At 41.1% G+C, this 23,007-nt stretch overlaps 1 protein-coding gene across 1 annotated transcript in view; it reads left to right on the plus strand.

Annotated features, from left to right (window-relative positions):
- The first annotated feature begins 339 nt into the window (after positions 1-339).
- LOC121616252 (dehydrogenase/reductase SDR family member on chromosome X-like) overlaps positions 340-23,007 on the plus strand; it is a 29,140-nt gene continuing 6,472 nt past the window's right edge. The window contains exons 1-6 of the mRNA XM_041950963.1: positions 340-463; positions 1,511-1,618; positions 9,388-9,456; positions 19,138-19,239; positions 20,148-20,355; positions 21,352-21,559. Of these exons, the coding sequence (XP_041806897.1) occupies positions 358-463; positions 1,511-1,618; positions 9,388-9,456; positions 19,138-19,239; positions 20,148-20,355; positions 21,352-21,559 (801 nt within the window). The 5' untranslated portion in view covers positions 340-357. The remainder of the gene's footprint in view (positions 464-1,510; positions 1,619-9,387; positions 9,457-19,137; positions 19,240-20,147; positions 20,356-21,351; positions 21,560-23,007) is intronic.

A 23,007-nucleotide genomic window follows, 5' to 3' on the forward strand; every position in this document is an offset into this window, starting at 1 on the left:
GGCGACGAGTCCCCTCCATCATACACTAATAATTCCACCTCTACAGATAAGTGATAGATGGGCTGCAAGGGATCCGTTTATTTTCAAGGTCAACTAGTCAGCGAGCTGTCAGGACAATTAGTCAAGTAGGCAATCTCGAGAAGAGCCCATTTTTAAAACAGGCTTCAGTGTGAAGGGGGTTTCAAAATCATCTTCTCCACTGTCTCTCTGTAGAAAATACTTACTGAAAGGTCCAATAAGGAAGGAAGCGAGGATGGACGACTTCATATTGGAACGTGTCCCATAGACGGAACTGCACTTTTTCCCCGGAGCTGCTCCTCCTCTGCGCGGCTCGATTCGTGACAGGACTAGGCAGAGATGTTGTCTGCAGTTCGGGCCTACCTGCTGCCAATTATCAGACTTTACCTGCTTGGCTTGAAGGTACTGGTGGTTCAGCTGTTCAGCGGACCTTTCAGGTTGCCAGGTCAGTGCAACTTCAAGTTCAGCCAGGTGTCACATTCTGTAACGGGGCAACCTTGCGGTCTAATGAGTCATGAACGTTGGTTCACTATAAGTTAGTAGCTAGAGAAGGGACATATCGCTCGCTTTGCTTGTAGATTTAGCTAGATGCAGTTTCCATCTCGGTGTGCGCTGACCACCGTGGTGCAGTACCGAACGTTAACGTCGTGCTAGCTATGTTAACACTAGCTAGCCTCACGCTAGTTAGAAGTTTAAAAGTCGAAACATTAGTGAATTAAAGCGTCGTCGTGTGTGCTGTTATTGCCGAATTCAACAGAAAAATTTAATGATTCGCATCCTTCTCAAGTCATGTCCTTCGAAACGTTTACTTCGTTCGGCAAGCGACGCGGGTTTAAATTTCCACTTTTTATAACGAAGTTTGGAACGTATCTCGTGTACAGGTCAATCAAGGCGCTGGATTGACAGTACAGCTATGGAAGTACGGTACACTGCTAACAGAAAAGTTGTTCAATAGACTGTTCCAGCAATTACTCCAGTGCAGAAATGTTCTGAATTCATGTTATAGTAGAAGGTGATTAAATTAACGCAAGGTCAGCCACCAGGCATGCATTGGAAACTACCACTTGCGTTCGTTATTAATTGGGATGCAAACTTGACTACTTGTATTAGAGAAGAAGAGTGATACACTCAGGATATAAAATATCACAAAGTTGATTTTTTTCCTTCTTGTAAGTCACTCTTTCATCTCAGAAGACTGTAATGTAATTATGTTGAAACACACTTTGCACCACATGGTTTTTGACAATTTCTTCCATTGCTTTGATTCACCTATTATCTACATATCAGTGAAATCAGTGAACGATGCAACATTCTTTAAAACAGCCCCAAAGGAATTTAAAAGATTGATTAAGTCCATCTGAGTTCCACAGACCATCTACAGGTCTAACCACAAGGACTTCTCATGTCCTGAAATAGTGGCCCATCTTGAAACGGCTTCCTTATCAAATGACTTTCTCCCTGATATCTGTGTGTCCTCTTCTGCCTCTGCCAGTGATGCCCAGACAAGATGGCAAGGTTGCCATAGTGACAGGAGGAGGCAGGGGAATCGGCTATGAGGTAGTCCGCCACATGGCCAGACTGGGGGCGCATGTTATCATAGGTACAGTATCAAGCACCACACCACTGACACGCAAACAGGACTGAAGGCCACCATAGCAATGGTCAGTGATCGTCAAACTACGGGCTCACTCAGAAATCACAAAGTATGGAGAGTATGTCAGAGAATGCATGGATATAGGAGGCGATATTGTATACTAAGTGCAATTTTGCACAGCAGGCTGGATGATTTCACGAGTATTTTGAATTTGCATTGCATAAATGTAAAATGATCACCATAGAGTCTAAGGTCAGAGTCACCTGTCCGAGGCAGCAAACATGACAAAGCAGTCTGCCGAAGCACTTGCATGCAGATGTGACACTGATGGCAGAATTGAGTCTTGTCTCATCACAGATAATGGTGGGAATGCCTCAATCACTGCTTAACAGGCTGAGATTAGTTTCGCCTGGTTGTGCAGCAGTAGTACATTGTGAACTGAAAAGACTTGTCAGGCTGCATAGAGGACAGCTAACTGCCACATTACGACTTTTAGAAAGTAACACAAAAGTGCCCTAATGAGTGAAGGGGTCTAGTTTCTTGTTGAGTGACAAGTTGGGTAATGTTGATACCACTTTAGGAGAGAAATTAATTCCTCTGGGCTGTTAAAATCTATCTGCATGGCCAGATTCCAAAAGGGTCGAGTGGGAGAACAGTGCATCTTTTTCAGTACAGCTAAGTAGAGTGGGATCCATGATCCATCTGAGATGCTCGGCTTCAGATCTTCTTATAATTAAGTAACGTGTGTTGTTGAGTCAACAAAACCTTGGATCTGCGGCTCCAGTTATACTGAGGGCGTCCTCTGTGTTTGCCTACTTAAAAGCCTGTCGCTGTCAGAGATCCTTACTTAGTATCAGGCGGTCAACAGCGCGTTCAGATGCCTCTCGACACCCCGTTGATCCGTCTTAAGGTTTGGAATAACACCAACACAGTTTGTTTTCATCATTAGAAAATATGTGTGATGCTCCACTGTGAGATTATGTAAAGACTTTTTGAGCTCTACTGGGATTAAAAGGCTGTTATCAAACTGAGTGTTTAATGCAAATTTAGGATTATGAGCGGCTGTTTTGCATAAAACAAGGTCTGGTATTGTTCCATTAATTATTTAGTAATATTTATGGCTTGCAGATAAGTGCAGTACAATAACATAACAGAAAGGAAATGTCTAAAATGCTTTACACCATGATGTAATTTACTGTATGTGAGACCTGTTAAATGTGCAAGGAATTTATTATTTATTTCAAATTCAGATGAATAGGACTCTTCTCTTTCAAAGGATCTCTGTAAAGGAAATAACATAATGATAACCCTGAATTTATAGCTATCAAATGTTCGATACAAAAACAGTGTGTGTGTGTGTTTACTGTATATAGTCATCTGAATGAACTCCTGTTGTCCATATATATTTATATTTATCTACAGTATATGTCTGTCTGTCTTTCTTCCTTCTTTGAAGAGCCATCTAGTACATACTTACCAAGATGATGTACTACATCTATCACTCACTTTCCCCAGATCCCCGGAGCCACTTGCTTAAATATGTTGATCACTACACCTCTGATGTCTTTCTCCTTCAAGTTATGCAGTTCAAGACTCCGTCTGTGATTAACGCTTCGGCTCCTTCACACACTTCAGCATTTTTGTTGAGCCTTCTGACTCAAGGCTCTGCAGTAAATTGTTTTCGTCACATTGATGAATCTGTAACTCGGCCTTTTCCTTACCAAGGAGCATGTTTTTCTGTCAGACAGACTGATTCGTTGTCATATCTGCCCTGGCTGTTGTTGTTGATAACAGCAGTCCATCGTGGTGTAATTTTCTCATGCACCTTTTGGACTGTTGCTGGAGGAGCCTCTGCTATAAGAGGGTTTTGTATTCTGGGTGTGATGCTGCTATGTTGTTGCCAGTGAGCCAAGGCAAGGAAGTTTCTCCGGATGAATTTAATTTTCAGTGCTGATATGCGGTGTGTGTACAAGAGCTGGCTTCACGGGTTATCTGTGGGCAACGGATCACACATTTCTGTGATCTCACAATTTGGATCACGTCACTGTTTTGAGTCATGATTGGATAATTTTTCAAATCAGGAAAAAAAGGAGAGGGTTAGAGTTCATTTAATTTAAAAAATGCACTACTTTGGCTCTGATGTAGCCATCTGCATCTAATAATATGAAAATATTATTACAGTAACAATCCTACAAAAAAAAAAATCAGTTGTCAAGAAAAGCTTGGTGAAACAACTGATGTGTTGAACCATGACAGGCCTGATCATAATGAGCAGGATCTGAAGCTGTTTATATGCTCATCGGTTGCGTCTATAGTTTTCTCTGTGGAGGAGACACAGGAGTGGAACAATGACATCCTGTTTAATCGTTTGCATTTTGCTTTGTTCTTTTGTCCAGAGGGTTTTGCTGGGAATTTATGTTTTGAGGAAGTGCATTTTCCTTTTCATCAAAGATTTCTCCCAGCAGCACGCCACAACTGGCAGCTGAGCTAACCGGCATCAGCATCTTCTCAAACGTACACTCCCGTGGGGCTTGATGTCATCTCTGCTTCTCCCGTTCAACGAATAAGATACTCTTCATTCTCTGTTTGTAGTCTACAGTTGCTGGGTTTGGTTTTATCTAAACTCAAACATCAGGTCATCAGAATAAACCACAGACTTGACTTATGGTTGTGAAGTTAGTGTTTCACTTATAACAGCTCATCAGGGATTTTACATTTTGCATTGTGTATAAATACCCACCAACAATATTACCTAATTTACAAAATACAGAGAGGTTCTACTTCCTGTCCAGGGACTGCAAATGCAAATTAAGTTTAATAAGTTTTAATTGTGCATGTCCTTTGCACATTATACAGTAAAAAAAACTAAAACTACACTAATTAAGTTTGAAGGTTAAGATGCCCAGGTGAAACATAAAGATCTGTATTTGCAGTAGTTGCAACTCCTAATTGGTCAAACGGATATTTTATTTTCCATTACCATTAACTTTTTTTTTTGAATGAAATATTGCTTTCACTAATTCTTTTCCTCATTTCCAGTTTTATTTTTCCCCAGAGATAAAGACAGCAGTGGTTTTTGGCATAAATTATCAACAGAGAAGAAGAATAAAAAACAAATATAAGTCAAAATCGTGCCGTTCCTTCAGTGCAACTTCATACAACTGCAATGAGAGGTGAGAGCAGGGGAACTGCTCATTTGACATTAGATAAGTAGAAAACTGAACTCAGTGAGTGTGATTCTTATTTTAAGCTGCTTCTTTTTACAGACCATTCATACGACTTTAAAGAAATTAAAGTCATGGTGTGATACAAATGCACGTCACTACACAGCAGAATTAAAAACAATAAATCTGGACTACATTGTAAAAAAGGAGTCAGTGAAGTCCCTCAGGTTCACATCGATCAACAGAAAAATGATCGGCAGCTATTTTGATCATTTGAGGGGATGCTGACAGGGGCCTATTAAAAACTGGACATATACTTTTGAAAATATAAATCGTTTTTGGTTTGTTTGTTTTTCATAAAAGCCCCCTTCTACTGCAGGATCGAAACACCTCCTAGATGCCGAGACGTGCACAGAACAGCAATATGTTCTCACGAGCTTGGTTTCCGTGGCAAGGCTGCATTTCCCATTCAGTTCACGAGCTTCAAAACTTTGAAGAAAACTCTGCTTTATTCATTCAGTGTGTACACCGCAAAGTCAATGTCAGAGTATCCGCGGAGACGGCTCGAGCAGAACATAAATGAGACTTGAGCCCAACGTATGATAACACACGCAAGATCAATACATGAAGAACTTGATTAAGTGTCTGTTGTAGTCCCAGACAATCCTATGAGTATTGAAGCTGATCCCACAGGACTCGGAGTGCATCTCCATTCCAAATATCCCAACCTGTTGAGATAATTCATGGAGTGAGAATATTTATGGTAAAGTGGATCCCTCTCTGTTAATGGAGTAGATGCATATTTCAGGTGGAGTGGTAGCATAGAGACTCTGTGAGGAGAGTTTATGATTTGAGCCCCTGCGCCGTCAGATACCAGAGTTGGATGTTAACCAGCATGTAATTGCGCTTCAAGTGTTTTTGAGTAAATTTGCAATCAAACTGATGCTTTTCGGAGTCTTTTTAAGATCAGATAATAAAATAAAATAAAATTAGTTTGGGTTGGAAAATGTAGAAAAAATAAAAAGAAGACCAGGAGAAATTCGCTTGTGTTGAATAGAGGAACACATTAGTGTGAATAGAATGACTGGAAAGATACGAATTACAGCATGTGTGCATGTTTTGCATCAGTTCAACCCCAAGTACAAAAAAGTTGGCGCACTGCAAAACAATAATAACTTTCTAATCCTTTTTGACATATGCTCAATTGAAAACAGCACAAAGATAATATATTTTAAGTTTGACCTCATCAGCTTCATTGATTTTTGTAAATATCTGCTTATTCTGAATTTGATGCAGCAACATGTTTCAAACAAGTTGGGACAGGAACAACAAAAGACTGAGAAAGTTGTGGAACGCTCCAAAAACACCTGTTTGGAACATTCCACAGGTAAACAGGTTGATTGGTAACAGGTGATAGTATCATGATTGGGTATGAAAGGAGCATCCTGGAAAGGCTCAGTCATTCACAAGCGAGGATGGAGCGAGGTTCAACACTTTGTGAACACATGATTGGATGAAGGATGTCACTACATGGGCTCAGGAACACTTTGTTAACTGTGGTCAGTAAACACAGTTTGTTTGCAAAAATGATTTATTTTATTTACATTTTAACACAGTGTCCCAACTTTTTTGGAATCTGGGTTGTATCAAACTGGAGAAAAATAGCAAATGTGCAGTATGAATGCTTTTTTCCTCAAGTTAAGTAAAATAAAATATAACAAGCTTTACTTTTGGACATGGAAACTTAAGTCATTGTGGATTTAACTACCGTAACCAATGTAACAAGAGAGCGGGGCACCGTAATGCATCAGCTTTGTAATGGTAGAAAAAAGTCTCTCAAAATAAGACTTCTACTAACTGGACATAATACTTTAATTTACAGACAAGTCAGTTTCTATTTCAGACACCTTAAAGAAAACAGTATTTGCATGTTTCTTGTTTCCAGTGCCAAACTCCTACATTTCATATAACCATGAAATGTAGGAGGTTGGCGCTGGGTTTATGTAACACACTGTGATATGTGGGATTGATAAATTGGACTTGCAAAAGACGTCATATTTGTCTTCTAAAATCTACATTATTGCATTTACCATAATGGAAGAAAAAGGCTTCTGGAGGCCAAATTTGTCAAATGAGACTTGATGAAATTTATCAGTGACCAGTCACTCACACAGCTGTGACGAGTGTGTCCTGTCCCATTAACCAAAAAGTACAGATTTATCAGATTTACAGTGGGAAGTGTGCTCATCCTTTTACACCAGAAAGCCAGGTCTTGTAAGTGGTGAGAAATGGCCGCTCTCTTATGGACAGCAGAGCACACATAGCACCCACAGTGGTGATAACTTATATGAAATCCCCACCATTTAATAACACAAAACACACACGCCAGATGCACAACAACAACAAAAAAATATACAATTTGGTAACACTGAAAAGCACCCTTAACTTATTTTCCAATTTGCATCTCTTTTAAGTCTCTTTTTATATTTCAAAAGAGGTGTTTATCATTTTTGGAAAACGTGTTCATCCTTACAAAAGTGAAATGAGAACATCAATCACATCAATGCATATATTACATCTGTATGTCAAAAACAGTGTCACGACGTCTTTATGTTAGCTTAGCATTAAGACTGGGGGCAGGGGGAAACAGCTAGCCTTTCAAGATGAACGCCCATTTGCCGTTTTAGTCTTGTAGTCATGCTGAAGTTGCCAGGTTTGGTACCATATCTGGCAACCCAGGGTATAACCGGAGTTGCAGTTGACAGTTTTAGTTGTGTCTCCAGCTCTGTAGTTAACACACAGACATGAGATTAATATTGCACTTATTACAGGTGTGAGGTAAGGTTTAATTTTCCCACAATGACGTGTATGTTAGGACTTTCTTGGTCTGCGTCAGGCTCAGTTCATCCATTTGTTCAGCTGCAGCAAGATTATTTAAGTCAATTAATTAGGTTACATTTTTAACCCCTAGCCCAAAAATATTTAGTAGGCAAATTAATACCTCTGGGCATATTTTTAATCAGTGGCTATTTTAAAGGAGAACTTTTGATATTGCAGTGTTCTCAGCAACTGATGGTCGCGTGTTGAAGAGTGACTATTTGTCCAAGAAAAAAAAAGCTTGTGTGTGTTTGTGTGTGTTTGTGCGACCCCTGCGACACGTCGCCCAGAAGAGCTGCATCCTTCAGCGCCGCCTGAACCGCACTGCATCAGGCTAAATGATGCTGTGCCCTTGGAAAAGGCCTGCGTGATAATCCAAGATTAGTGTGTGTGTTTGTGTGTGCGCCGGGAGGAAATGAGAGTGTGCGTGCAGGCTGTTTGTGTGAAAAGAGAGTTTGCACGTGTGTGTATTCATACAGCGGGTGTGTCAGTATGCAGCAAATCAGCGCGTTTGGGAAGCGGGAGCCAGTTAGTGTTTTAATGGTTTGTCAATCAGGGTTTTACCGATCGACAAATCACTCAATCGACTGGTTGTCAGAAGCGATTTGTTGGCGGTGAGAGTATAAGATCATCTGTCTGGTGTTTCCCGATGGCCTCTGGATGGCGCTTTTTCAAACGAGGGTCAATAAATGAGACACCAGCTTTCTTTCTCTTTCTCCTCCATTTGTCTTTCTCATATTTTCGCCTTCTGTTCCGAAGTGTTTTCCTCTCTCTTTCACAGCGGCAGGCTTCATTTGTATGCAGGCCTCCTCTGTAAGCAGAAGTCTGTCCTAGAGTCATAGAGCCAATGACTGTGTGTTTCACCGGGGCATCTGAGCGTGTTAAAAACCTATTAAAAAGCCGACTGCGCTGTATCTAATGTTGAAGTAAGGCCCGGCTTTGTTGTTTGTGGTAAACTGACCCATTGTTTAACATGCATGTTATTTCGTAAAAACATGGACATACATTAGGTGAGGTCAGGATTTTATTGATACAGGACACCCATTGTAAAGTTTGTGCACTTTATCTTACTAATAGAGTGAAAATCCTTAGTAGTGCTTTAATATTTGGTGTAGTAGATGTTTTCTATTTTTGTCAATACTGCTTGAATCATAGTGTCATTTAACCATCAGGCCTGCTTTTTGGTAGAGATGCAACTGTCTAATGAATCAGCAACTATTTTGATGGATCGATTAACCATTTTTGGTCATTTTTACAAGAAAAAACAGAATATTTCCTGGTTTCTTTATCTTTAGGTTGTGGACAAAACAAGGCATCTGAGGACGCAACTTTGGGCTCTGGAAAAAAGCATTTTCTCAATTTTCTGACATTTTATGGGCCAAACAACTTATTAATTATTCGAGAAAAAGATCGACAGATTAGCTGTGGATGAAAGTGCTTGTTAGTCGCTTCTTTTTCTTTTATATCTTATGCATATTTGATGGTATAATTAATTGTATTTTTAAAGTACTGTGCAGTCTTTGAAGCCAGGGTGGCAGCTCATCCTCAAGGGCTAAATGGTTGTATCAAGTACTCTTTCGAGTCGAAAAACCTTTCTTGGAAATACGTTTTTACAAGATGAAAGAACTCAGGAAAAAAAGAGTCAGTATTATTTTATTTGAGGCCTGGAAGGGCTTGTAAGACACTGCGTTAATCTTTGTGTGTGTGTGTGCGTGTGTGTGTGTCCTCTCACAGGTGGGAGGGATGAGCAGGAGGGTCTCGCAGCCGTCAGAAGGATCCGTGAGGAGCACAAAGAGGCCAAAGGTAACATGCGAACATGTTGGGGAACACGCGCACAAACACACACGCAGGCGCACACGTGTGTAGTTGTTTTTGAAGATAAAGGGCAGCGCTGTAGCAGTGTGTGTCTCAGGCTTGTTTTTACGAGGCACACACACACATAATCGCACACTCGCAGACATACAAACACACGTGGCTTCCATGCTGGCTTTACAATGTCAGGCGGGTTGATGCGTCGCGAGGAAGAGGAGGGTACAAGGGAAAAAGGCCACGAGAAGAAGACAAGGTGGGATGAGTCGAGCACACTGAGAGAGGAGGACGTGCAGTGAGATAGAGGGGCGGAGGAGAACATGACAAATGGGCAAGTATAGGGCGATAAAAGAGGGAAAAAGAAAGACGAGGTGGAGTTAAAATGGAGGTGCAGAGGAGGTGATGGAGATGGGAGGAGACAAACGATGCAGCGGAGAGATTTATTATTTCATTGACTGAAGCTTACACTGTTCTCTGTTACTCCCATGTTGAGAAATTGATTCTGCTGACCTTCACAGCACCATAAATTCCACCACAGCCCCATGACTAAAAAGCCTCATAAGTTATTCTTTCTGTAAAAAACAGCCTTGAGTCTGCAGCACCGTGCGAGGCGCGTCAGGAGCTGTTTACCTCAAGGGATGTTCGAAGATCTGTACTTATGAAAAAATCAGCGGCTGTTTAATTATCGGGGATTCAGATTTTAAAGGAAAACTGAAATTGGAGTTTTCTTGACTTTGTATGAAGGAAACATACAATAATTACACTCTATCATACTATTGCTAAATATTTTTCCCCCTGTTTAAGCAGAGTTTACAGCTGTGGTCAGACATATTTGTAGAAACGTTGTCTAAACCTCGCAGCTCAGTTGTTCCATGAGGGGCTGTTCACACACACAGACTCAGAAGCTGGGAGGCTGCTATTCATTATGAATGGGACCAGGCATTGCGCCATGCTACAGCTACATGTAAAAGATTGCGTTACCAGAATTTTAAACTTCAATACAAGTGTTAAAAAATCAATACTCAATACCCCTTTTGATAAAAACAATTGTATTTTTTTTAATTCACAATCTGCAAGCAGTGTTGGTAGAGAAAAAGTCACTGAACACAGACCAACACATCTGTAATAATGTTAATAGAAATGTTGAATTTCTTCTCCAGTCTTTCCTTTGTGCAGCTGAATGTAAATCTGTCAAAGTATCGATACTTTTGGCAACTTTAAAAAGCACCCGGTGGCACTGCAGGGGAAAGTTTAGAAAAGTTTATGCAGATGTCCTCTGACACAATGCGATCGCCAACCAGAGAAGAGCCTGACGCTCGTTTCAATGCACACAGAAACAGAAGAGCAGAGTCTTTCCGTTTCCTTTGGGCGCCATTGTTGTTGGAATATTGTGCACCGCACTGAAACAAAAGAAACCAAAAAGGCTATTCTGCACAAAACAAGAACAACAACAAGAAATAAAAAACTTCTGTGTGTGCAGTGCGGCGACTACATCAGAACACAACTGTATGTACAAGCATGTAAATTTCATGCCCAGTGTTACGCACACTCAGAGCTGCAGGTTCATGAGAGGCCAGAGAGAGTCCACTACTTTGCATCTGTATGTGCAGACGCAGTGTGACATTGACACCTGCAAGCTTGATGAAGCAGTCTCAACTTCTTCTTCGCAGTTTCAGCTATACGAGTGTTAGGTTAACCTTGTGAGTGCCACCAGAAAGCTGCTGCGTTTGTCCTAGCGGGAGGTATTTTAGCGAGCTATGTTCCATGAGTCCATTTTAGCAACCACAAATAATCAGTTTCAAAATTCACAGCAAAGAGACACAGATATACCGAAGCTAACACAATAATTTGTTCAAAACTGTCGGTATTTCATGGTAGCCAGGTGGTGCAGTGTTTGAAATCTGAATTTTAAAGGAGATGTTTAAGATACAGACGGTGGGACGTTCAAGCATTGCTCTTATTGTTAGATCCGTCAGTGCAGAGACAAACTTGACCAGACGCCTCTGATCTCTGCCTGTTAGGCTGCTGAAAACAAACATTTCCTCAGTTAAATTACATTACAGACATCATCAATTGGTTTAAAAAGTATTGATCACTGCAGAACACCAATACAGAGGACGCTGTCACCGCAAAAAAAAAAAAAATCTGTTTCTGATGTCAATTTTGACCAAAAAACTACACGACAAGTCAAAACAAATCCCATATTGCTTTCTTGAAGTTAAACTAATTTCAGCTCTGTGCAAATATGCCATGGTCATAGCTTGCAGGGAAATAAAGATCCTGTGCACATTACTTGCATGAAGACCAGCTCTTGCTGTTTATTTTGCCATAATTTGATTTTGGTGTTTCTCCTTAACCACATACACATTTTCCCTCTCTTGTCATTGAAAATTAAAAGAGGAAGGACGGTTCATTAACTCAGGCTTTGCTGAATTAGAAAGTTAAAAAGAAGTGAAATCTGACCTTCTACCTGCTCATTACAGCTGATGTCATTACCTCGCGTGAACGTGTCCAACAAAACTGTTTTCTTGATGCTAATTTATTTTTATCAGGTCAATAGAATGAAGTGAAACTCCAGTAACTTCATCAGCTCTCATTGTTGGAGCTGACTACAATTTATGTGCGATGCTGAATGAAGCGCTTCCTGTTGGGACGCAAGCTGTGGTTCGTCTTGCTCGGCCTTGCAGTGGGGAGCAGCAGCGAGCCGGCTGGCTGGGGCCCTGCTTGTGTGTAAGTGGCTGTCAGGTACAAAGACAGCGGCCATGTAGCTGGTGTCATTGAAGTCGATTTCCCTGGACGGGGCCGTGGTGGAATTGATTACTTCTTTTGTAATTGGCAGGCACTGAGGCATAGGGGACAAGGGGAGTGTCTGTAGCCAGATGCTTGTGCACAGAATGAGAATGTGTTGATGTGTGCGTGTGTTGGTGTGTGTTTGAGTGAGACGGTAATGGATTCTCATTAGTATGTGAGGCAGGAGCTTTAAACATCTCTCTCCAAACGCCCTTTGGCATCCTTCCTAGTGTTTGCACATTTGTCTGTTGTGAGAAATGGGAGACAGCTCATAATATACATGTGGGCTGCAGAGGTGGTTCACAAACTGGGGATCTGTGGACAGTTGCACACCTTTCAGGGATTTCAAGGTGTCAACAATGAGTGAGAATCCAATTTCACAGAAAGTATGTCCATTTATTTTACAGCACATAAAAGACGGTGTTCATTGGAGTTGACTCTGAACATGAGGGACCACTCTTATTTTCCTAATTGTGGACATTATGGCCAATTAGAATGATAATGAAACCTTGCAACTTCCGTTGTTGAGATTTGAGAAATGCAACCACAGCAAAACGCTATTTATCAGGGTAAGCAGCATGAGCCTCCAAAGCTCTCCATACAAAATTAAACTTTACATAAATAATTTCGAACTCTTATCTCGAAGTCTTCCTGAAAGTAAACACTGAAATTAGCTGCCCGAGCGAGCTCTTGTAAGTGATCTACTTCCAGGTAAACTAAAACAAAACCAGCTGCCTGCCCATCTGCACACAGCTGTTTGTTTACATCTGTTTTCCTTTAAAGGAGTGCTTTGACTTTTTGGGAAATACTCTTTTTCACCCTTTTTGCTAAGAATTAGATGAGAAGATTCTGCGCTCGACTGAAATAGTCCAGCACATAACCTCAAACCACATATTGTCATTTTTAAACTTTGGCTTTTGTACAGATTAAATTAACGAGATACAGCGTGGTAATAAGTTAGATGTAGAAGTGCTGGTAGGCATTTAGACAGTGCCAAAATAGCACCGCTGTCTCCAGTCTTTGTTGCTTCAAGTTGAGATAACTGTCCCGTAACTCCAATTTTGTATTAAATGCTATTTAAATACTAATTTAAATACTACTTAAATACTATTTTATGTCTAAAACATATAGAATTACACATATATACATTTATATACACACACACGCATGTATCTATATATGTGTGTGTGTGTATATATATATTTTATATCTAAGTGTGTAAAGGTGCCTTCGGTCACATTTGATATCATGGTGTCCCTGGTGTAACAAAGGTACTGTCCCCAGAAAATGTCGAATACAATCCGGTGGAAATATGCTAATGAAGTTAGACTGCAAGTGGGCTTTAGTTAATGAGGCTTAAAGCTTTTTGCCTTAAATTATAAACACACACACACACACACACACACAGGCAGATAAAGGGTATTTCTGTATTTTTGCCACAGGCAGTGCTGTCTGTCCACTAACTTTAGTCACGGTGCACTTGAAAGTAACACTTTGTGCCTGAAACCATAGGCCTAGATTAACAGTGTGAAGCAAGGGAACCTGTGTGTGTGTGTGCGCGCGTGCGTGCGTGCGCGTGCCTGCGTGCGTGTTTATCTGCTTAACACACATAACATTTTCTCGCTTAGGTAACCCAGCTGCTCCCTTCCTACAAAAACTGCTGTTATTTTGCCTAAGCTCTTTCACTCCAATTAACATAATTTTTGGTCGCCTTTGTCTTTAGTCAGTTCAGCCATAAAAGTAATTGAACCCGTCGCTCCTAAGTTTATAGAAGCACGACCTTGTTGGAATGCGTGTTTATAACTCAACAACCATGTTCTGTTATGAAACTACGAGCATGACTTTCCGGTGTTGTGTATACAATGTATGTATAATGTGAGTGTTTATCTCTATTAGTGCTAAACTATTTGTATGTGTAAGACAGCATTTCAGTATATACAGATTTACTGTAGCTTTGAAGCTGTCTTGGCTTGGGAGAGTATCATCCCTTTGACACTACAAGCTGGAGTTGACTGGGGCACATCAGGTGAATAAAAGTACCTGTGGAGGAGCCAACGCTGGCACGATGCCCAGACCTAATATTCATGGATATCACAGCATTGTTTATCAGTTAGCTCAAAGTGAAACTATTTATATTTTTATCCTGTGTCACTTAATAATAGATGGCTTCAGAGGGAACAGTCCATTCATCCCTTTCGAGTTTTCACTCTTTATTTAGAAGGTATTGTAGAGAGGAAGAGAGGGAAGGTGAGAAGGATGTGACCCAGCATTTGGCTTATGATTCAGGAGTGTTTTTGACTTGACGATCATCTTTTACTGTGTTGTATTTTGAGCAGAAATGAATTAAAAACCGATCATCCAGAGACATCCGAAGATGGCCACTCACATTTGACCTCATTAGACCTTGTATTTCCGGTCCAAACATTGCTGTGAGAGCTCTGGCGAGAGCTGAAGCATTTGCCAAAAGTCAAGGTGTTCACAGTCAGTTTTAAAGCATGTGGGTAATGCAAGATCTCTAGCCTTTTGTAAGCGGAAGGGAAATTTGATGTGTTTACCAACGATGCATTTTAATATCAGATTTAGATGTAATCCATCTTAATCATATCTACTTTAGGCACAATCAGGACACAAGATTCATGTTAAAGCCAGGTAGAAAGAGGGGATTTATGGGAAGAGAAGCAGGCGGTTTTCTCAGAATTTAAAAAAAATGTATTTATTCTGTAAAGTTGTTCATTTTTGCAAATAAGTACAAAATAGAGCAGAAGAAGATTTTGCAGTATGAAGGCTAGAAATTGAACTCTTGTACTTTGAGTTGTGGGTATGAGGCTTGGGCACTCGCCGACTTACACATTAATTACCTGCTGTTCAGGATGTAGACTGTACCCGTTTTTGTTGGGATATTCCAGGCAGCCTGTGTTTAAAGTGAAGCAGCGCAGCAGAGGATGTGAGAGTGGGATTTTCGTGCATGTGTACTGTTGTGTACTGAAGCCTGGCTGGAAAAACAACTCCAGGGTGCATCTGTACCTCTTCACAAAATCTTTGGACCAGGCTAGATGAAACAGGTTTCCGTTCACTGTCTGAACTCGTATCACAGCTGCAATATTTGGTTCAAGTAGATTCAACTTTGAAAACTGTTTGTGATTTTCCAATGCATTTTGCAGGCTAAAACATAAAATCATAATAAAACTCTGTGAAACTCATTTAGTTTTATTTGAAGAGTTCATATGCAAAAACAGATAAATGCTGTTCTTTAAACGAATAAACCAACACATATTTGGTTGATATTCTTTGGACTGCACAGTGAAAATTAATTAAATTTAAAAATATTAGACATATAAAAAAACAAAAACAGTTTAATTTATGTTCCCTTGAACATGATTTATCAAAAGAGATGAATAAAAACATTCATAAAAATCTGTTTTTTGCGAGTGAACTCTCCATTTGTATTCGACCATTTTTACTTTGTCCTTTCCCTCTTTTGTTGTTTGCAGGATTCTTTCACCTAAAAGCTGAACAACCTCCAGGAGCCCCGTATGAACAATAAAATTAATTCTGAGTCTGAATATTTTCTTATTGTTTCAGTGGCTCTTTTGGTGCTACAGTGGCTCTGATTGTGCACTGATGTGATGGGAACCAATTATAATCACATCCAGTGTTGAAAATTACACACACAATTGCACAACATTGACACACACGTCTGCTTTTCCATCTAGAGCCACTAGAGCATCTAGTCGAGACACAAAGACAGAGCTGTTTGTGTAGCGGAGGAAGTGGAGAGGGGGAAAGGAAGATGATGGTCCACAAGCTCTGAAGCACAGTTAGAAATCGTTAGTCGTCCATGAAACCATCCTTTGACTTCTGCCCCCTTCAAGACTTCACAAGTCATAAATGTGACATGGTGCATTCAAGTGTCTTTGTATGGAAGTAATACCAAAAAGCACACTGCGGCAAAAGATCTGTTGTTTTGTAGGCAACAGTGAGGTAGAATGGGGAAACAGTAACAAAAATGGCTCCTCCAAGCAAAGATTTTGACCCATTATAGAAGGAAAATCACACTTTAACACTTATATTAAAAGGCTCAAACCCACTTTGCTCTTACATTAACTCAAAATTTATCTACAGTTCACAGCTTTACTTAAGAAGCAGCTCAAAAACTAATATTGATAAATTAGAAAAGGGGCTGGGAATGGATCCAGTGGGTCTTAATGCGTGTGTCTCCAAAGGCACTTCCTGTTGTCAGTTTCTTGTAATTCCTCTTTAACAAAAACACAGCCCATGTGTGTTTGACTGTTGAGTCGAGAAAAGCCGAGCTTTATAGGAGATCCTGGGGTCTTAATTGAGAGCTGGCAGCAGCCGGACCATGCCCGATCGATGGCATTTCGCTCCCAGTGGGCTTTTTTGATATGACTGGCCTATCTGAAAGGACCCGGCCCCAGGGGAGCCAGCTCAAGAGGACAGGAGAGGACTGACTGGCGCAACACACACACATACACACACACAGATACCTGTCCTCTGCTAACAAACAATTGGTTGCTGGTGCACAATCCAAACGCACACACTGAGATATACTCGTGCTTACGGTCATTCCAATGAACAAACTGGCTTTGTCTGCTTCTGTCTTTCTTTTCCTTTCTCCTGCTCTCGCTTGCACACACACATACACACACACACACACACACACACTCAGCAGGAGGTGAGTGGCATGGCTTGGAGATAAGGTTGCTATCAGACCTTCATCGCGGACGGCTGCACTCTCATCTGTCACAGCGGCCTCTTTCTATATCAGCTCCATCAACTCTCCTTCCGCCCACTCCTCTCTCAGTCCTTGGCCTGCCTTTGTTTTATTATGTTTGACCCTCTGCGGGCGTGCTGGAGTTGTTAGTTGCGAGATAGAAACAATGTTTTATTTCTTGATGTTTGTCTCCTTTGTGTCTGTTGGCAGTGCACTTGTGTTTTAGCACTTTGGCAGCAGCTGTTTACCCTAAAAGGATTTTCAAATACTAGAAGAGTCAGGTGGGGGTTTCTCCCTAGAAGCGGTCCTTTTTGAGCGTTTGGGTTGGATTGAGGGCAATAATGTGCCAATGCAATTAAGAAAGCAGGGTCCAAAGAAGAGGCAGTTTGAGGCATGTATGTCAGTATGGATGACCTCCAGGTTCCTCATTTTACGTTCTCATTGTTTACACTTTCACTGCTGATCTCAGACTCTCTGCTCTCTCTGATATGGAGTATTAGCCCTGTCACCTGCACATCCGGAGCACGTTAGAGAGGAAAACAATGGCACCGCTGTGTATTATAACTCCATGGTTTCCCCCGCCAGCCTGAGGCAACACATAAAAGACAAACATGTCAGCTCGTTGCAGTTGCAGACAAACAAACCTCGGCACAAGGGATCATCATTCAGTAAATATGTTTCATATTCTTGATATTTGTATATTGTTGTGTATGTTTTTGACGAGGCAAATCAATGCCTTTTGGTTTAGAGGTTTTACAAACAAAAAACTAGCAAATGTTACTAATAGGACTGAGAGAAGTGCGAGGAAATTAAATCAAATCCTGCAACATATACGCCGAGGAGGATGTAGGGTGGAGGTACAATTTAAAGCATCTCTTGAAGGGATGAGATTTCAATTTGCTGCTTAAGATTAGAAATGACAGGCCTGTGGATTGGGAAGGTCATTCCATCAACGGAGAGCCTGTTGGGAAAAGAGGAACGTTTACTTTTATTTATTGCAACAGTAAATAAAGGAGCAGACAGAGAGAGGACAGGAAACGAAGTCCAAACACAAAGCTGCAGAGCCGGCCAGAAAACAATAATGAAACATCGAACCAAAATTGAATTTGCTAAACTCTGTTATCAACCCGGCAACTTTTAAGTGAGTTTGACTCTGATATCCCTCCAGCGGCTCAGATTTGTTGAGGAGCCTGGGAGGTTAAAAGGGCACAAGAGGGTCGAAGGGGACCACATGTCTGATCCGGGCAAAAAGACCCCATGATTTAACCTCAGACTGCCGAGAGACAGATCAAGTGCTGGTAAAAGTTCACTTGGAGTTCTCTGAGAACTGCACACACGCAGTAAAATAATAGATGTTTCCAGTAATTTATAAGGATTTTTAAAATACGTAGCTAAGAGGAATGTTCATGTTTAACAATATTAATGGGCCACACAGGAATATAGGGTGAACTGCTAGATTATGGAGTCTAAACTGTGTGTGCAGTCTGATTTATTAAAAACAGCTTGCTATGACTTTCTTGATTGACCACTAGCAGCGAATGTATGAGGAGCATCGTGCCTGAACAACAGGGTCGACTTAACATCATTATTTTAACATCGCTTTAATTACGAGTTCATAGCACAAATGAAGATCTGGCAGCTCAACACACAGTCTGTAGACAGAGAGTCCAGCGAGTGCGGGGATAGACGTGCATGTACTTTATTGGACACACACACATGACGCCAGAGTAGGAAAACCTCAAGTGTAAATCACAAGATGTGTGTCTGTCGAGGTATTTAAGTACACTGAAGTGTTGAGCGTCCCCAAAGTAATTTCTCTGCATACACACACTTACACTTAAGCACACAGAGTCACTTTCACGCTCTGATGACACCAGCTCCTGGGCATTGCTTTCTTACCTGTGTCTTATCGTACATTAGACCTGATATAACAGTGTGTTAAGCTTTGATGGCGCTCAGGAAGAAGTATTAGGTTTGATATAATGTGCCTGAGCTACGGAAGCGTAGCGCTACCAGTATTGTAGTGTAAGAACCCACCGAGCCTGCTGTAAGAGATGATTAATACAGTCTTTGATGTCTTACCGCTTGCAGAAGTAATCCGTTTACAATAGCTCTGATGTGTGTGCTTCTGTGTGTGTGTGTGTCCATTCCAGTGGAGTTCACAAAACTGGACCTAGCCTCCTCGCAGTCTGTCCGTCAGTTTGTCCAGAGCTTCAAGGAGCGGGATCTGCCGCTGCACATCCTGGTCAATAATGGTGAGTGCTGGGGATGTCAGGCTCTTGTCATGTGTGGGCTGTATATGTAGAGTGCAGTATAATTTAAGATGCTGTCACATGACTCACTTTAACATGATTTAAAGCACTAAACTCAGCTCACGGAAGATTTTACATACAGTATGTTTCAGTATTTTTGAAAGTACTAGAGGATCAACAGTGTTTTTGTATGCACTCCATCAGGCTGGCACATCAGTTCGAGCAGTGTTTCCTGACCTTTTATGTCCTGATGTACCCCCACAGCACCCGTCATCCTCCACATGTGTTTGATTTAGCTGATTTTAAATGTGATGTGATGCCATTTAACACTATTAATGACCACATAAGACACAGATATCCTTCAGTTGTTAAAGTTTGATCAGATCATATGCCTACGATCCATAACTTTTAGCTGTCTATTCCAATTTCTCTGCCCGCCTGCTAATTAGCTTTCCTGCAGTATCCAGAGGTATGATTTCTCTGTGTTGATGAGCCACTGAAGACAGTTAAGCTAGTATTCTTGATAAGAAAAGCAGTTATGGACTATGAAATAATTCCTGCTGTCGCTGTCAAACCGTCAGTGAACACAGCTCATTGTGCTCACAGCTCAAATCACAGGAAAAAAGCGAGCTACTTCGCACCACTTGAACTTTAGTTTCATATTTATACACTGTGGCTGCAGCCTGGTTGAAACAGGAGCAACATATCAGTTAAAGGTCCAATGTGAATATACTATAGAGAACACACACATAATGAACTGGAATATATGACCAGTTCATGGCTGTTTGCACATCACTTAAAGATTTGGATATTAGTGTTGTTAAAGTTTTTATGCACCAAGTTTGCTATACATGTATACAATACAACATATGTTTGTGTATGTGTGTGTGCTTGTGCATGTGTGTCTCAAGCGGGTGTCATGCTGGTTCCTGAGAGCCGTACTGAGGATGGATTTGAGCAGCACTTTGGCGTGAACTACCTAGGCCACTTCCTGTTGACCTGGCTCCTCCTGGACACGCTGAAGGATTCTGGGAAATGCGGTCGCTTCTCCCGTGTGGTCAGCGTCTCCTCCTCTGCCCACCGCGTCGGCGAGATCAGACTAAATGACCTAAATAGCTGGTAGGTTCACACATACACACCCACACTTCAGCGATCACAGCCATATCAAATGATGTAATACAAAGCTGACTTTCTGTTGGCATTAGGGGGGAAACTGTTGGCTCAGTCTCATTCCAGGTAGCAACACTGCTGTCCAGAAGTGTTAGCAGCCTGAATGTCTTCATGGTGTTACCCCGACCAAAACAAGGGAAAGCTGTGACCAAAAGCTGACATTTTTAGTTGCAAAGTCTGTACTGTAACTGACACCTCCTGCATAGGATTTGACAGATGCAGTTGCAGCAACAGTTTAGGCTTGTACATATGGACATCAGTATTGTCAACAGGAGGAAAGGAAAGTAATAGCTGTGTCAACATCATTATCCTCAAGTGTGCATTGCATATTCTTGTTGTCTAGCTTCACAGATGTGCAGCTTTATGATATCAGTATAATACCAGAAGGAGTCTGTGCATCACAATTTAAACAATAATCAACAGATTTAAATACTTTGGATGACACCAGAGCAATGTTAAAATTACTCTGCAGGTTGAAAACAAACTGCACGTGTGCACCTGTAGGTCTGCGCTGCTGTTGCTTTTATTGCGGATAGATGGCACAAGTTAAAGTGGAACTGCACGTCCTGAGCTGCAGATCTTTGTGAATTGCTGGCACTGCGGCTCTTCAGTCGAGTGATGTTGTCTGGGCCCGGTTTCAGATGCGTCACATCAATGACACTGTGTGTCCTTGTTTACCAAATGTTCCCGTTGAGCCAGAGGATTCAGAGGAACCTTGTTAAGTTTCCACTGTAAGAAGAATTTGTCCTCGTTCAGCAGGACAAGTTCTTCTTACATGGAAAAATGTTTCCAGTTGAGGCAACAGTTGATTGGAATGAACTGAAAGAAACTGAGAGAAGCAGCTGTTGGCCTGCCTTTTATCCTTGGTATATTTAAACAAAGGCACATTTCATGTTTTTTTTTATGTAATTGTCTGACAGTATTTCTTGCTTTCTTTCTTTTCAGCCATTGTTATTCCGCCCATGCAGCTTATTGTCACAGTAAGCTGGCACAGCTGTTATTTAGTTCCCACCTCCACCAGGAGCTGCAACGTAGAGGTTACCCACTGAGTTCATGTGCTGTGGATCCTGGCATGGTTAATACTGCTCTCTATCACCACCTCTGGACGCCTCTCCTCTTGGCACAGAGCGCCATTGCTCGCCTGCTTTTCAGGGTAAAACACTGGCCTGACTTTCGTCTGTTTTATTCACACAGAGGTCAAGCTTGATTTATAGCAATGGGCATGATAGCATGATATGATAGAAATTTTAGACTACATTTGATAATCATCTTTGAAATAGAAAGCTACAGTTTGAACATTTTCTAATGCTTTCCCTACGTAGTGCCAAGTGGCACTACGTAGGGAAATCCCTTACGTTGTATACTGTAAATGAAATATGGCTGACGGTATTTTGTCTCTATCCCTTGATTCAGTTACTTTATAGGTACAGTATTGGTTAAGGACTTTGAGGGCTTAAACTTGGTTACTTTGAATTTTTCCTTAATCCCCCAAACTGCAGTTTCTTCTGTTGTTGTCCTTGTTAGGTTCCTGTTAGGAGTATTTAAGTGTGTTTTCTCAAAGTTTGGCAAAGATTTGCAAACCAAAAGATCTACACTCAAAATCTTTTGCGGTGATAAAGCACATATCAAGAACCAAACTGTTTCCTCCCTCTGTATGCCAAGTAGAAATCTGAGATAAATGCAAAGTCCAGTAAATGATGATTATGAGCACATTTTCATACGAACAGTCACACTAACCACTTTGTTTAAAAATCAGCAGCTTTGCAGTTTGCATGGTCCTCCTGGAAAGGATCTGTTGCCACACTGTTCAATTTTTCGCAAAGGAATTCACTGTGACCTGAAACATCAAACTCAAGTGCAGACATTGTTCAGGTTTTTATTATACGAGATGAAAAACAGAGTTTGTGTACGCGCACACAAATACACACAATCTATCCACATGGCTGAAAATGGAAGTGCTGCAAGGCAGGCTGTTCACTGTGTGTTATATTTTAAAACACTTCTCGCATAGCTTAAAGCGCTGGCCGCAGGCTGCTGTTAATGTCCCTGGGATTTAATGGAAGGAGACGTGTGTGCGTGGTTGAGCCCAAAACTGCAATTGTCACAGGCATTTGCCTCCGAGCACAACCTTTGGGGTGGTTCTGTCCCACATTAAACACACAAACTCACACATGTAATCATTAACACTCACGCGCACACACACACACACACAAACTGTGATTCTCACCTGTCCCAACACCTTTTTATCTCACCACATAACATTTAGGTGCATGCAGAGCCAAAGGCCAGAAGATCGATAGAAAAAAGACAGACCGAAGACTTTATTAATCCTAAATCACAAAACAAGGGCAGTCGAGGAGGTGAATAATGAATAAAGAAAAAACTAAGGCACAAATAATAATAAATTAAAGTCTCCAACTTTCTCTAAGTCTCTAAGCTTTACCTTACAAAAATTAGGACTATATTCTAAAGTTAAATATATTATACAGCGATAGTGCCTGTACTGTACATTGTAATCTGTGTAATATACATGTACACTGTGCACTGTGTTATATTGTAATGTTATATACACACACACACACACACACACACATATGTATA

The sequence above is a fragment of the Chelmon rostratus genome, chromosome 13 (genome assembly GCF_017976325.1).
Source record: "Chelmon rostratus isolate fCheRos1 chromosome 13, fCheRos1.pri, whole genome shotgun sequence".
In the NCBI taxonomy this organism is placed as follows: Eukaryota; Metazoa; Chordata; class Actinopteri; order Chaetodontiformes; family Chaetodontidae; genus Chelmon; species Chelmon rostratus.